General features: G+C 35.9%; 4 protein-coding genes across 7 annotated transcripts in view; 2 read left to right on the forward strand and 2 right to left on the reverse strand.

Annotated features, from left to right (window-relative positions):
- The first annotated feature begins 1,659 nt into the window (after window positions 1-1,659).
- Window positions 1,660-7,015, forward strand: LOC114366725 (X-ray repair cross-complementing protein 5). Of its 2 annotated transcripts, XM_028323681.1 has the most exons (4): window positions 1,660-1,696; window positions 4,362-4,805; window positions 4,887-5,042; window positions 5,131-6,804. In XM_028323681.1, exons 2-4 carry the CDS (start codon window positions 4,509-4,511, stop codon window positions 6,802-6,804), a joined length of 2,127 nt encoding a protein of 708 aa, XP_028179482.1. In that variant the 5' UTR covers window positions 1,660-1,696; window positions 4,362-4,508. The 2 variants fall into 2 exon arrangements, with proteins under 2 accessions (XP_028179482.1, XP_028179483.1); XM_028323682.1 differs by lacking the exon at window positions 1,660-1,696 and having other exon boundaries at window positions 4,509-4,805; window positions 5,131-7,015.
- LOC114366727 (uncharacterized) lies at window positions 6,935-7,623 on the reverse strand. Its single transcript, XM_028323683.1, has one exon. The coding sequence runs from the start codon at window positions 7,523-7,525 to the stop codon at window positions 7,022-7,024; it is 504 nt and encodes a 167-aa protein (XP_028179484.1). The 5' UTR covers window positions 7,526-7,623; the 3' UTR covers window positions 6,935-7,021.
- Window positions 7,624-8,021: 398 nt separating this feature from the next.
- On the reverse strand, window positions 8,022-12,563 carry LOC114366733 (uncharacterized). Its single transcript, XM_028323696.1, has 7 exons — window positions 12,493-12,563; window positions 10,664-10,774; window positions 9,310-9,503; window positions 9,054-9,223; window positions 8,737-8,827; window positions 8,455-8,628; window positions 8,022-8,168 (listed from the first exon to the last, which is right to left on the reverse strand). Exons 2-7 carry the CDS (start codon window positions 10,683-10,685, stop codon window positions 8,022-8,024), a joined length of 798 nt encoding a protein of 265 aa, XP_028179497.1. The 5' UTR covers window positions 10,686-10,774; window positions 12,493-12,563.
- Window positions 12,564-12,724: 161 nt separating this feature from the next.
- papi (tudor and KH domain containing protein papi) overlaps window positions 12,725-15,512 on the forward strand; it is a 21,341-nt gene continuing 18,553 nt past the window's right edge. For 2 of the 3 annotated variants that reach the window (XM_028323684.1, XM_028323687.1), the window contains exons 1-3: window positions 12,725-12,935; window positions 13,266-13,457; window positions 14,804-15,022. In XM_028323684.1, the coding sequence (XP_028179485.1) occupies window positions 13,271-13,457; window positions 14,804-15,022 (406 nt within the window). In that variant the 5' untranslated portion in view covers window positions 12,725-12,935; window positions 13,266-13,270. Of the gene's footprint in view, window positions 12,936-12,994; window positions 13,117-13,265; window positions 13,458-14,803; window positions 15,023-15,512 lie in introns of those variants that run through there. The other variant, XM_028323685.1, reaches the window with a different exon arrangement.

The following is a 15,512-nucleotide window of genomic DNA, read 5'->3' on the forward strand; positions in this document are numbered from 1 at the left end:
TTTGTTTATTTTACATTAATTAATACACTAATTTTGCAAAAAACTAAATTTCAAGAAGTGTTGCCACTGGAAAGCACAAATTCCTAATTTTGTAATATTTTTAAGAATAGTGTACTTACGAATATATTCGAAATTCTATGTTAAAAATTTGATACTGCCTACCTATTGGCAGGAAGTAAGTATTTGGAAAAGAAAGTTTTTTTTTACTAGCTTTCCGCCCGCGGCTTCGCCCGCGTGGAATTTTGTCTGTCACAGAAAAACTTTATCGCGCGCGTCCCTGTTTCAAAAACCGGGATAAAAACTATCCTATGTTCTTTCCCGGGACTCAAACTATCTCTATGCCAAATTTCATCAAAATCGGTTGCGAGGTTTAAGCGGGAAAGCGTAACAGACAGACAGACAGACAGACAGACAGAGTTACTTTCGCATTTATAATATTAGTTGGGATTGGTCACATCATCATAACGTGATCAATTTTACGATTTGGCCACGATATAAATGAATATTAGTGTTAAATTTGACTTATTACTTATTAATCAATAAACTTAAATGAGAAAAATTCAATAAAAATAAAGAAAAGATACCAATTGAAATAATTATAAAATTTTTCGTTTTCACCCGGTGTAAACACCCACGGGTGGAATGAAACGGGTTTTTATTGGGTTTTTACCCTCATGTGGGTTTTTACCCGGGTGGAAACCCATCTCTAACTGTGGTCTGTACTAGTGTAATTATTTAAACGTCGCAATTATAAAAACCAGTCATAGCGGTGACAGTTTAAGAACTAAAAATGATGATATCTTCGAAAATATGCATTTTGGGACACTTGATTCTTGGACATTATAAATTATTTTTATGTACAGAATAAACCCTTAAAGTAATGGGATATCAAAAGGTTACACGCTGTATAAATATTAGGTACCTATTTCATGGGTAGTAGGGTAATGGTGGTAGGGTTAATACTGGGACGTTTTAAATTGCTTTTTAAAAGCCCTACTTGCATAAATAAATGGCTTGTTAGTTTTTTTTTCATGTAACTCATAAACTTCACAATTCGTATTGGTGCTAAGGAAGAAATGCCAAACTTCTGCGTATTTTCCTGTAAATAGAGATCTGAAACATTGAATCTTCCTTATGATTATGATAATACATTTAATTCATATTATTTAAAACAAAAACCATAGACTATGAACCATAGAGCAATGATTCTCATCGACAAAAATATCGATAGTGTCCCAGCGCCATCAGCTGTTACACAAATGTCATTACCTCGTCCCCCTCAGGAAATGGCGAAATTTTTTGTATAGAAATAAACGCGCGCTGCTACTCCTGGTTGGTTAATAACTCTATGGCTGGTTCCGATTTTTGGCATGTTAGAAACCTTAGAGTTGAACGATGGTAGCGCCCCCCTGTCATTGAGTTTGGTGGGACAGTTCAGCGTGGGTCATCTATACCCTAAAAATTTTCATCTTCAACGTGCCCGAACGTCAGCTGTTTTGACAAATCCATATCGCAGAACCGAAGAAGCGCGTCTGTATTAGAGAGAGACGTTATAAATTACCGTAATCGGGGCCCTGGAGATACGGCTTTATAGTATGCCCGGCCCATCCATAGATGTACAAGTCAATGAGGCAGTCACCTGTCAAAATCAAGTGTCAAATAGTGTTGTCAAAAAAAAAAACCCAAACAAAATCTTGTTTGAACCACGGGGTGGAAACGCCATAGAGTTTGACAGCTCCATAGAGAGTGAATTTTTTTGACAGTTCCGAGAGGAAGTGACTTTTTTTATAGTTGTCCTTTGTATCATATGCGACAATGCGACAATGGTCTTTTGCGTGTCTGGAATCAAGTTAGTAAACATTTTCGAATTACAACTCAACTTTTATTTATAAATTATTTTATTGAATCTATTTGCATTCTATAAATGAAATTATTATTTAAAAGTATATTAATACAAATGCGTAATTTTCACTTTAATCACTTTAGTTCCGTCTCAAGTCTACAACTGTGACATTTAAAAAAAAAAAATTATTGCTCAATCATTATATTCATTATTCATTAATAAGAACTACATGTGCATGGATTGCCTGTTGGATTGATGTTTGTTTAAGAAGATATTTCTCTAAAGTAAGACTCGAGAAAGGTTATTGCAGCTTGCAGCAACATCATGTTTTATCAAGTATTGAACCACACAAAGGATTAAATCTTCATTACAATATCATTCATAACTCCATTCTAATCAATGGAAACTAAATGTGGATCGTTTCATGGAGTAACAACATACTTTGGAGTTTGGACCCAAAATACAATACACGTAGGTACATTGCAGGCATAGATTGGAGGACACAGTGAATGATACGTGTTTTATACAGTGAATCTAAGTACCTATTTGTTTCAGGTTAATATCGAACTTCTAAGGTGTTAAGCTGCAATTACAATAAAAGTGCTTGCTATGGAATCACCGGTGCTGAAAGAAAGAAAGAAAAAATATTTATTTGGTACAAAATGATACATAACCTTTACTTCCTATTCAAATAACTTTAGAAGAAACCTATTTAAGCAATACAACCAGACCAAGAATGCTTGATTCAAACGATGAACTCATTTCATTTGCAGGTTATGCCGTGACATAAATGCATTAAATTAGGAAGATTTGTATTGGATGAATTACCCAGATAACAATTAAAACAACTTCTGTTGATAAGAACATTTGGTAAGTACCTTTAAAATTTAAAACACCCTCAAAATGATTCTAACTTTATTGATATCAAATAGAAAGACCTAAAAGTTAATTATTTAATTACAGATTGGTGGAATCCAGATTCTGTGAATGTACATGTAATTGATTGAGAAATGCACATTTGACAAGGTAAATTAATTTTATTTAACAAAGTAGTGCAAATCTAGAAACAAAACAGACAGTAGTTTATCGGCTGTACTCTATAATATTAGTGTAGAATGTTGGAGATTACAGTCTTACGGTGACATGTGCATCTTTTTGCTCTAAATTTACAAATATTTCATATATTTTACAGGTGGTGAGAAACGTGTAGGTCTGGCCTGCTAACAGTGGCTATTGGATTGGACAGAACCAAAGTGAGAGTGAACGTGTGAATTTATGGAGAACATTAAACTATTTTACTATAAGTCATAATAACGCAACTTATTTTGTATGAGTTACATACAAATGTCATTACATTATGTAAAAACTAAAACAATGTACTNCGAACTTATAAGGTGTTAAGCTGCAATTACAATAAAAGTGCTTGCTATGGAATCACCGGTGCTGAAAGAAAGAAAGAAAAAATATTTATTTGGTACAAAATGATACATAACCTTTACTTCCTATTCAAATAACTTTAGAAGAAACCTATTTAAGCAATACAACCAGACCAAGAATGCTTGATTCAAACGATGAACTCATTTCATTTGCAGGTTATGCCGTGACATAAATGCATTAAATTAGGAAGATTTGTATTGGATGAATTACCCAGATAACAATTAAAACAACTTCTGTTGATAAGAACATTTGGTAAGTACCTTTAAAATTTAAAACACCCTCAAAATGATTCTAACTTTATTGATATCAAATAGAAAGACCTAAAAGTTAATTATTTAATTACAGATTGGTGGAATCCAGATTCTGTGAATGTACATGTAATTGATTGAGAAATGCACATTTGACAAGGTAAATTAATTTTATTTAACAAAGTAGTGCAAATCTAGAAACAAAACAGACAGTAGTTTATCGGCTGTACTCTATAATATTAGTGTAGAATGTTGGAGATTACAGTCTTACGGTGACATGTGCATCTTTTTGCTCTAAATTTACAAATATTTCATATATTTTACAGGTGGTGAGAAACGTGTAGGTCTGGCCTGCTAACAGTGGCTATTGGATTGGACAGAACCAAAGTGAGAGTGAACGTGTGAATTTATGGAGAACATTAAACTATTTTACTATAAGTCATAATAACGCAACTTATTTTGTATGAGTTACATACAAATGTCATTACATTATGTAAAAACTAAAACAATGTACTGTAATCACAATAGTAACTGTAATTTTTTAAAATAAAATAGTTTTAATGCTTGTTGATTTTCGTAAACAAAATATTTCATGTTATATTTCATCAATAAAGTTTCATTTGATACTTCAATAGTTTTATTTTTAACCGCAATACATGAAAAGGAATGGATCATAAAAAAGTATGACAGGTTTATTTAATCTGTGGGCGTCAGACGCCATATTGTATTCAGCGCCACCTACTGGACAATCTAGCTCGGTACCAGTTTGTTTATCGTTCAACCAATACTAGGGCCGTTTCCTATCTGTCTTTAGACATACTCTCTAATCTGTGGTTTGAACTTGCTTTGGTTTCATCGTTAATCGCAATTTCACAATATTTATTAATTATTTCGTTTTTGGTAACCAAACCAAGGAGCAATAAAGAGATCATAAACGACAGTTTTAGAAACCTAAAGTGCATACAATAGTTTCAAGCACTATGCCGCCAAAAGTGGATCAAGCTGCAATCGTCATCCTGGATATTGGAAGAAACGTTTCTACTGCAGATGAGAAGGGCAAGAAAAGCTTCTTCGAACAAGCTAGGGAATGCGTCAGCCGTGTCATAGAGCGTAAGATAATGAGCCAAGGCAAAAGCCTCATTGGAGTTATGTTATTGGGTTCCAAGAAGACACAGAATAATATGGCAGAGCAGTGCGATGGTGCCTTCCGCCACATCGAGTTTTTGGCAGAACTGCAGTCTCCTACATGGAAATTGATTCGTGATTTACCAGAGCAGGTAAGGCTACTTCTAGAAAGTTAGACCTTATAACTGAACTCATTAAATTTCTCGAATTTTAACTAATAAAAACTGTTTTAGCCCTCCAAAAGCAGAGGTGACTGGATGGATGCACTTATTGTAGCGGCTGATCATTTCAAGAATGGTTTAGGTTCAGTGAAAGCGGATAGCAAGAAAATCATATTGATGACTAACTTCATGTCCCCTACATGCCTGGATGAGAATGACATTGAGAAGGTAACTTTAAGTTATTATTCGAGTATAATATAACAATACATATTTTTCAAAATGTTGCTTGATTTATGATGAATCCATATTTTTACAGGTACTAACTGGATTCAAAGAAGAAGAATTTGAACTAGATGTCATAGGCCTAGACATATTTGAGGAGCATCTAAAAAGTGAAGACATTCAACTGGCACGTAAATTTGTGGAAGCTACTAATGGTGCCTCAGCTTCATTCGAATATGCTATGCAGTATCTCCTATATCACAAGAAAAGAGCTGTCAATGTTCGTCCATGGAATGTCGATCTAAGCATTGGCCCCAATATCAAAATACCTGTATCTACATACATAAGACTCAAAGATGAGCCACCCGTGAAGACTTGGTTGAAGGCAGTGAAGGATCCTGTGACCTTAACTGCTAGTTCCAGAGAAGGCATCATGTCTAGCCGGGTGCACATCAATACTGACAATCAAGAAGTGGTTGAAGCTGATTCTGTTATAAAAGGCTACCACTACGGCCAACAAATAATACCATTCGCTGAGTGTGACAAATCACTGCTCTATGAATCAGGTGAAAAATCCTTAAACCTGTATGGATTTACAAATGCTGATAATATAAACTGGCAGAGTTTGACTGGTGATGGTCTACAATACATTTTTGGCAGGAAAGGTGATAAAAAAGCCAAACTTGCAGTGAGGTGTCTCACTGAATGCCTACATGAATTGAGCTTAGTGGGCATTGTACGTAGGGTTTATAATAGAGGAAATGCCCCAAAAATGTTTGCAATAATGCCTGTTATTGACACCAACGATTATATCTGTCTGTCAATGATACCAATCTGCTACAAAGAAGATATAAAGTACATGACATTCCCATCAACAAATCTGAAAAGATATGAATGCTCTAAAGAACAAGTGGATGCTTTTAAAGACCTAATCAAGGCCATGGATTTAATGAAAGCATATGATGATAGTTATGAGGACACTGAAGCTTTTCCCATAGCTGAGACCGTGAGTCCATCAGTGCAGTATATCCTTGACTGCATAGCTTTTAGAGCTATGAACCCGGGCAAACCTCTGCCTGAACCTAGAGATGAAATCATGATGTTGTTCAAGAGACCACCAATGGTGGAAAAAAGATCAAAGGAACCACTTGAAAAGATAAAGAATTTATTCACTTTGACTAAAGTTGAAGTTAAAACAAGAGACAGAAAGAAACCTGATCAGCAAGTTGGTGCATATGTGGACAATCAGACTGCAGATATCAAACCAGACAACCAAATAAATGATGTTGACATGCCTTCAATAAAACTTCCTGTGACTAAGAAAGATAATACAGTTACCAAGGTTGGGACAGTAGATCCAGTAAACGACTTCAAAGTTCTCATTGAGAATCGTAAACCATTGGTAGATATTTCTATAAGCATGACAGAAGCTATCAAGAATCTGGTGTACTGCAATTTTGATGGAATTTATACTAAAGCTCTGTCTGCAATGAAAGCCTTTAGAGAAGAATGTGTGAAATCTGATCCTACTCCTTACAATAATTGGATAAAAAAATTCAAATTAGAACTTGGGGACCGTAATAAGGATGAACTAATAAACCTCATAACAGAAAATCAATTGAATTTCATCTTGAAAGAAGAGAACAATTCCAGTACCTATGAAAATGCAGATGGTGATGAAAGCCAGTTGTATGAGACTGACACAGTACCTGATGCCACAGAGTTGACTATGAACACAGAAATGAATGACTTCTTCAATGACATGTAAAAAAACATCCTGTAACTTTTCTTAATGTGATATTGTATTATGTTGTTATTTTCATCAAAGTTGTAAAACTAGTTTAAAGATTATTTTTGTAATAAAAAACTTAATAGGCCTGAAATGTTTTAATTCACAATATCCTTTATAATCTAATCTCGAATTTGCACACAATAAATTCATGTAAAGTTTTATCTTAACAACTAAATAATAAATCTGTGAGCAATCATTGCACACCACTTGGGCTAAGTTTGTTTTGCGAGTGCAGTAGTTCAAGGAATTCTTGAAGTGATAAGTCCTCCTGGCAATCTGTGTCCAAGTCGTGTTCCAGTTGAGCCTCCATCGAGTTAGCTTCAGGACTTAGTACGATATTTTCATCCAAAACAACGTGATTGAGGCGGGATTTCAAACTTTGAAGAATCTCCTCCAATTCTAAGCACTTATTCCGGATCGAAGTACCAAGATCCGACTGCGGGTCAATATCGTCAATAGTAGCGTTCTCCGAGAAAGAGTTAGCTGGTGTTCGCGTCCGCGGAGGCTGTATCATGCTGAACAAGTTAGCTGGTGTTCCGTTGCCATTCCTGGCGGTGTCTGGAGAAATTGAGTCCGTAAATTCAGCGAGAATTTCATCGAGGATGTCTTCGGCGTTTTGTCGCGGGTCCACCACTTCTTCTGGCGTATCAGCACCACTTTCGTTGTTTATCATCTTGTTATTTGAATCTAACTTCATGATTACTGTTGTATTCTTCTCAAAATACCGACACTATCAAAATAAATAAAAGAATCGTACACAAGAAATCCAGTCAGATGATTGATATTATTTTTTAGTGTTGCCACTTCAAAAAATACAATTTAATATCGATTCTCACAGGAATCGAATGAATATCTGGGAATAGATATATTTAATTTAATCCTGTTTGATAAGTAAATTGAACCTGCTTCATATTGATCAATAGGAGACACAGCAAAAAGCTAGAACGGATTATGATATTCTAGGGATGATTGAGTAGTTTTACACTGAACCAGAACTAAAATATTACTTAGGGCCCATGCACACTACGTCTTTTTCGATGATTTGCTATAATCGTCGAGAAAAACCCCGGAATATTTTGATTAAAATCCTGCTAGAATCCAGGCCTTGTCTTTGACTAATCTAAAACATAGCACAATAGGCTGCATTTCAATAAAACACGTAATAATAATCAAAATAAAGATGTAATAATAATTCAATTATTGCAAAAGCGTCTTTGAGGAAAATACAAATCGAGGTATGCTTCTTTGCGAAGTTTTTTCTCAATTTCTTCGATTTTCATTATCTTGAGGGCGGCCTTGCAGCTGTTATGAGCGTGCGCGAAGAAACAGTCACGAACAGACTGTAAACAAAGGCAATTTTAAAACCTAAAGGTACATAAAAATGATTATTTTCACATTTTCGCTTCATCTTATTTATCATGAGGGTTTAAAACAACTCGAGGCCACAACCAACATCAGAGAACTTGTTACCATTTATCATAGACGCCTTCACCCTTACAGGGACTAGGGTACGACGCCTCATAGTTATTCTGCGCCAATACTCTGTACTTATTCATAAATAGATGGCTCAAGACAGGAGAGGTACAAATGCCTTATTAAGATTTCAGAAAACCATAATTATCTTACCTTAAACTCCGCCAATTTCGCCCCTTGGAACTTAGCTAAACAGTGCGTGAATAGCTCCGTGTAGTGATTCCGGCAGAGGAAGATTCTGTTCTCAAACTGCCAGTAGTCGCCCTGTGCAGAACAGGAGCACCCGCAATAGCCGCAAGCGTCCAGATTGTAAGGGACGCATTTTATCTGCATAAAAAAGCCATTTGAAGTGAACTAATCTTACTTAAATTTTTTAATCAATACATTACTTAAGTTTTGTTTACCAATAACATTAAAATAAATTTCAAATCTCACCTCAACAGCGCATCGTAAAACCTTTTTGCCTTGGAAACTGTAAGCGAATTTCATTTGCCTCTTCTTATATTCTGGACAATAATCACACGCTCTGGAAGGAAAAATATAACGATGAAAATATATAAGTAGTCCATTTTTATTCAATTTGAAGTGTTCTTCACGATTTCTCGCGTGATCCAAGGCACATATCGAACGCCTAAAGACCTACTACTGTCATAAGGGTATTTCGCCAAAAATGGTCAATTTTGCCTAATTTCCTTGGCACGAATTTTATTTTTGTTTTAACATGTTTCAAGGGTGAGAAACAAATCACTTACGCTGGATAATCACTAGCCACAAACAATGGTTTTCTCTTGCCAGTCTGATTGAAGGGTGCACAGTTTTGACGAAGTGGTTTCTTTTTAGGCGGTGGTCGAGCCGGAGGTTGGTGCTCATGCCGCATTTTCCATCGCGATTCCTTTGCTCCTAGACCATATTTGCTGTATATCTAGAGGATTTAAACAAAGTTCCTAGAGTTAATACATAATTCCAGTAGTTGGAAAGATAGTTACGTAGGTGTGGTTTCTGGTTTACCCTATGCGTAAGGTCATAAAACGCATCGCGGTCACAATCATAGCTTCCAGGCCCCAGGTTTGGGCGCGTTTCTCCCGCAAGACGCCTCATAAACGGACTCATAGCGGGTCCTTTCGTCGGGAGCACCTCCCGGCTCAGTCCTGTGCCGAAACATATTCGCGGCTGGGCTTTCTTTGTTACTACATACTCGAAGTCTGAAACAATTTAATTCAATTTGATTTTTACGAAGACTGACCTTCTTTTAGAACTGTTTTCATCGGTGTAGTAAATAATTACTCGTACAGTTGACATCTAATACACAAACCCAATCAAATATTGTGTATATCCGAAGCTCTCTCTACTTGATCTACCTTTAATAGGTAGGTATACTTACATAGACATAGAGATCTTAATGTTAACAATTACGAATAAAGGAACAAATTCCGATTCACCACGCCGAAGGTTAGAGTACCGACCTACTAAGGCAACTTAACTTTTTATTTATCCATCGGCGAATCCAAACTTGTAACAACTTTGCAAGCTGACCGGAAAAACGAACCACTGGACAAAACCTCGTTACATTTGCTTAAGATCCTTAATACTCTCCATCTTAAGTCTACTCCAAGAGGTGCCACCTAAATCTAATTTTAAGACCGTTATCAATAACATTGGATAAATCTTTCAACTGCTTTGTGGAGGAGGAGGAAAAGAGACTAAACTAGTGACTCGTATTTACCGCCATGAGAGGCCTCGTGCATGTTGTTGGGCCGGAGGTATCGGCGCCGGTACGGGCGCTGCATGGCTGATCACCAGCGGACTGGCATCGCGAGCGGCCGCCGCAATAAAAAATATGACGAATGCCACCATTACGCTTTATTGGGGCGCACGGGCGGCGCCATCGGGGGTGCACGAGTTAAGGTTTTTTATAGAACGTCTGCTTTTTTCAAATTGTTTTCCCTAAACTTTAGGCCTCGCTTGAGGATATAGCCTAAGCATGTTGAATGTGAAAACTAAAAACTGTACAGCATCATAACTGAAATAATATATAAAGGATAAGTTGGAATCACAAAACTGTTACTGGACCAAATTACCTCTATTCCTATAGGTGCTAACTCTTTGCTTACCTTGTAAATAATTAAGTAGGTTTAGTGCCTAGATAGGTACAATCTGAGGACTAGCCTATTTTTGCAACAGTGGGTCAACAACACTGGCAAAATTGAAGACAAAAAAATCTTGTCCTCACTTTGATAAAAATGCTTGGACCCTCTAGCCAACCAATGTTGGGGTGGGTTTACTCAGATTATACAAGAGCTGGAAAAATATCGAAGGTCATTTTGTCGTTTTCGTTGGAACAATGAGTAATGGAAAACCTTACCTAACGTGACGTCCCAGGTCATCTTGATTGAGTAGAATTATTTCATTACAACAAAAACTTCTATCAATGCTAAGTATATCGATGAATAGAATATCAAATTGAAACACCATTCTGAAAATGAGTAAATTAAGTTTATACCTATTAACTACAGACTATCTAGTTATTGGAAGGTAGGTACTCTGTAGTCAGGTCAGGGACAAACTTAGTAAATGTTGTTACATAGGGGATAGGGGTTATTGATGATAACAATTCTTCAATGAGCAGCTGCTAGTATAATATAATCCTATCAAAAACAATACTTGTCAAAAAAACCAAGTCTCGCAACTCAGTTGTTCTACGGTAAAAAGTTGTGAGATCCATGTAATACCAAGTCCAGGCCAGGAAATCTTTAACGTTTTACATAAATTATTGACTTGGCCATCGCACTAAATAATTTAATTTACACGTGTTTTCATGCGATGGCCAAGTCAATATATTTATGTAAAACGTTAAAGATTTCCTGGCCTGGACTTGGTATTACATGGATCTCACAACTTTTTACCGTAGAACAACTGAGTTGCGAGACTTGGTTTTTTTGACAAGTATTGTTTTTGATGGGATCTCATTTCTTTTTGTATTTTCTAGACAGCAGTTATGTATCTAGAAAACTGGACCGAAATTGAAAAATTTTACTCGACTTGGCGGTTGCACTACCGTGCCCCCAAATATTTTAGTTTTTCCTTGATTCACACACCAAACACTACTTATATTCCAAATTTGAAGCTTCTAGGTCTGCTAGAAGTGGCTTAGAGTTTTGATGATCGGTGAGTCAGTGAGTGACAAAATTAAGTAACTTTGACCCGTTATAATTCTTAAACTGCGGGTTCAAATTGAATGAAATTTTAAATATACCGTGTCTTTACAATGCCTGCATAGCTAATGAAAATTCAGCCTTCTAGTTTTATCCACAACGAAGTTACAGGCAGTCGAAAATGGCCTGAATTGCTTCGAGAAAAAGATGGTACGGCCGTGCCGCTTTTTTGCTCGACTAGGTATAGGTAGATACACCGTACGTATCTCATGTGGTTATAAAAATGATGTATAATACCTATCTAAGTTTCCTTCGTTTTCTAAGTACCTACCTACAAACTCCTGGGAAACGACAATGTGTATTCGGGAAAACTGTGTTATTACGGAACTTTGACGGATTAGCTGCACGCGATGTGAAAGTACCTAGTTCATTTTCTAAAATAAAGTTAATAAGGAAAATTATTGAAAGCAAGTAAGTAGTTCATTTTCTAAGTACTTTACATACAATTAATTTCAAAAATAAAGTTACCTATTAAGGAAAATATGTTTATGGTGTGAAAGTGTAAGGGTGCCTTCACACAGTTCTAAATAGTAACACAGCACAGCAATGATAATGTTTTTTCCGAGTTCATTTTAAATACCTATAATTTTGAAAAAGCGTGATTTAATTAAAGCAACAATATTTTATTAGGATAAAGCTCATTGAATGTTGCTAGATTATGTTAAGAACCCCTAGTACCTATGAGCCTAACTTGGCTACGTACGAGGTAGGTAGGAATATCCGATATCTCCTAGGCCTAGGGGCTATATTATAGGGCGTGTGTTAAAAAGACGGTTTCTAGTTTCTACCCGGTCCGGTTTGTTGGCTTGATCCGGCTCGATTCCGTGTACTTGCATCGTGTCTACACCCAGACCAGACCGGTCTACCGGATAGAAACCGGCCGGCTCGTCAACACACGCCCCTCAGGTAGAATATTACCTCCATTTCTATTATTTACTCCGTTAGCTAATTCATTACAGGGGGTTTAAGTGGTACGTACCTAATATAACATATCCGATAAGTTTAATTTCTTCATTTCAGCACACAAAATTGCAAATAATTTCAAAGCTCAACAGTTTGACAAAGTCTGTTTTTTTTACTTTTAAATTGCAGCAGATATGAATTTTAGTGCTCGGGAATAAAATCGATTAAAATAAATCGATTTCGTAAAGAACTCAACTAATCGTTCAAATAACGCATTTTTGTTTGAACAAATCGGTAAAATATGCTCAGTGTTTTCTTACGTCAAAAAAACGAGTTACGAACGAAACGTAAAACTTCAAAAAATTTATAAATTGTGCCGAAATTTTTAACCGTGACAGTAGTCTGGGGTTTAAATTTAATTGCGACTGCATGTATGTATGGATATTGTTGAAAAATCCTGAAACGACCTCTGAGCGTTGCAGTAAATTTGAACATTGGTCACCTTGGTGCATGTAACAGGTATCATATTACTTTGCTGTACAATTTTTGTGCTTGTTATTATGTCATAGCTGCTAATAGATCAGCAAAAGATAAATAAAGGCATGGTCTACCATAAGTAGACCACATCTCTTGTAATAATTTTGTTGATACATGAAAGAGCAAAGTGCACTGTCTTTGTCAAATTTTCTAATTCATTAAAGTAATATAACCTGATTAGTTTTGATAACTACTTTATTGACTTTATATTCTCTGATATTCGTGTAAAACTGACCACAAATCTTACTAAACATAATGTTTTAGAATTTTGTTTTAACCCTCATACAATAATAATTATTTGTATTTTTTCAGATAAAATGTCTTTTAATTCAAGAATATTGCTTCCTGTTGCTCTGGGCATGTCCCTGGTCTCTGTGACTGCCTTCGTCGTATATTATGTGTTTAAAAAAGATGAAGAGGAGAAGAATGAAAATCTGGTCAAGACTTCACGGATCAATGTCATAGAAATAAATATTCCTAAGAGCATTGTTCCAGCTTTGATTGGTGAGAATTGTTTTGTTCTATCTATATATATAAAAATGAAACCCGTTTCGCGTTGTCACGGCATCACGTGTGAACGGCTGAACCGATTTCGATAATTCTTTTTTTTAAATGTTTGTGGAAGTCCAAGGATGGTTCTTACGGAAAAAAATATTAAGAAAATCTCTACGCTAAGGCGGTACGAAGTTCGCCGGGTCAGCTAGTTATTTTAATGAAACAGTATAAAATGTTGTATTTTTAAAACAATATTTTCTGCAATGGAAATGATAATATATTGGCATAAACAATGCTAGGTGCTTTTGTTTGTTTAATTAAATTAGTAGAATTTGAATATAAGCTATCAATGCTATAATAAATGCACTGAAGATGGCAATTTATGACATAATTAACTATAACTATTAAAAATTTTAAAGTTCAAAATCATGTCTTTAAGCACAACAAGTATAATTTTTTATTGGTCTCAAGTATTTGGGTATTAATATATTTATCATACAATAATTTGTAAGTTTGTCCTTCTCACAAGTGATTACATTAGATATACTTTTGTGTGTTTACTGCCACATTTTGTCACTAATGTATTTTTGGCAGTCCTTAAAGCCATATTTTGTTGCATAATCAATGAGCCACTATATCTTTTAAGATGTTATTAGAATAAATTCATGATGTCATGTGTCTGACTCATTTCTGTAATGATGTTGTATGTAATTTGGTTGAAGATTATGTTGCATTATGTTTTTCTTCATGTCACTCATTGATTTATTGAATGGATTCTTTTTGTAGGATTTGAGTCTAAAAGACATAAAAATTTGGGTCATATAATTCTCTTACAGTGTTTGTTAGGTTTATTATTCTATACATCCAGTAAAAAACCTTTTACTTTTAAGATTTACAAGTATAAATGTACAACATAATAAATAAAAGACCTTGAATCTGATATTTCATGTGTAATAGATATTTTTGTTTGTGTCTTCAATGAACCATATCTCTCTCTCGAGCAGAACATGATTATGTTTCAAAATTCAAAGAGTATGTACAAAAAATTATTTCCTTAATCTTAATTGTCTAAAGGCCATAGTAGCTTTACGAATTCTTTAGCATTTGACGAGTGAGTAGCATTTGACGGCACAGCGTTCTTCATGTATATTGACCGCTGTGACTGTACCCAGAGGCCTAGGGAGCTATGCGAAGAATACATAGTTTTTCAGGTTTTATATGTGTGGTTTGATTGATGCATCTAGCTATCGAATAGAAACTAAATCAATGTTCATAGATGTTAAAAGAAGTACATTTAATTTTGTAAACCTTCAGAATGTTTTTAAGTTAGTTAATAACAACAAAACTTATTACAGGGCGCAGCGGTTCGAATATAAAAGAAATAGAGCGCAAGTCTGGAGCGCTCATCCACTTCAAGAAGTTCAGCGACAAAGATTATGACGTGTGCATCGTTCGGGGCCGAAGCGAAGCTAGTCAGCTGGCTGAGACGCTGATACACGACTTTATAAAGGAGCAGCCGTTGATCGTTGACGATAGAATTGAAGTGCCTGGCTGGGCTTGTGGCAGGATTATTGGTAAGCAAGCAAATACTGAAATTGTAACTAAGATGCTTAGACTTTATTAATCTAAGCTAAGATGTGACAGTAAAAGCTGTTGCTGGTTTTATTAATTAATTTATATCTTCTACCGAATGCAATGCGACGCGACACGAGCCGGGCTAGGATGCACACCGTGATAAAATCTTACCGATGATTTTAGACGTCAAAATGTATGGGCTAATCGCGTACAATCGATAAAGTGGCGCGTTAAACGCTTATCGCGGTGCGCATCCTAGGCATATAAGGAAAAAGAAGAGATAAAAATAGCTTCTGAACATACTGTAGCTTAGTGGTAATGCGTAGCGTGGAGTCGCGTCGTGTAGCGTGACGTCACGTCCTGTAGCGTGACGTCGCGTCCTGTAGAGTGGTGTCGCTTAAGGGGGCGTCCATTAATTACGTGAGACTTTTAGGGGAGGGAGGGGGTCCAGAAAAACCTCACTTAATCTCACGTGGGGGAGAGGGGGGG

The sequence above is a fragment of the Ostrinia furnacalis genome, unplaced genomic scaffold (genome assembly GCF_004193835.3).
Source record: "Ostrinia furnacalis isolate ACB-3 unplaced genomic scaffold, ASM419383v2 OfSCF0677, whole genome shotgun sequence".
In the NCBI taxonomy this organism is placed as follows: domain Eukaryota; kingdom Metazoa; phylum Arthropoda; class Insecta; order Lepidoptera; family Crambidae; genus Ostrinia; species Ostrinia furnacalis.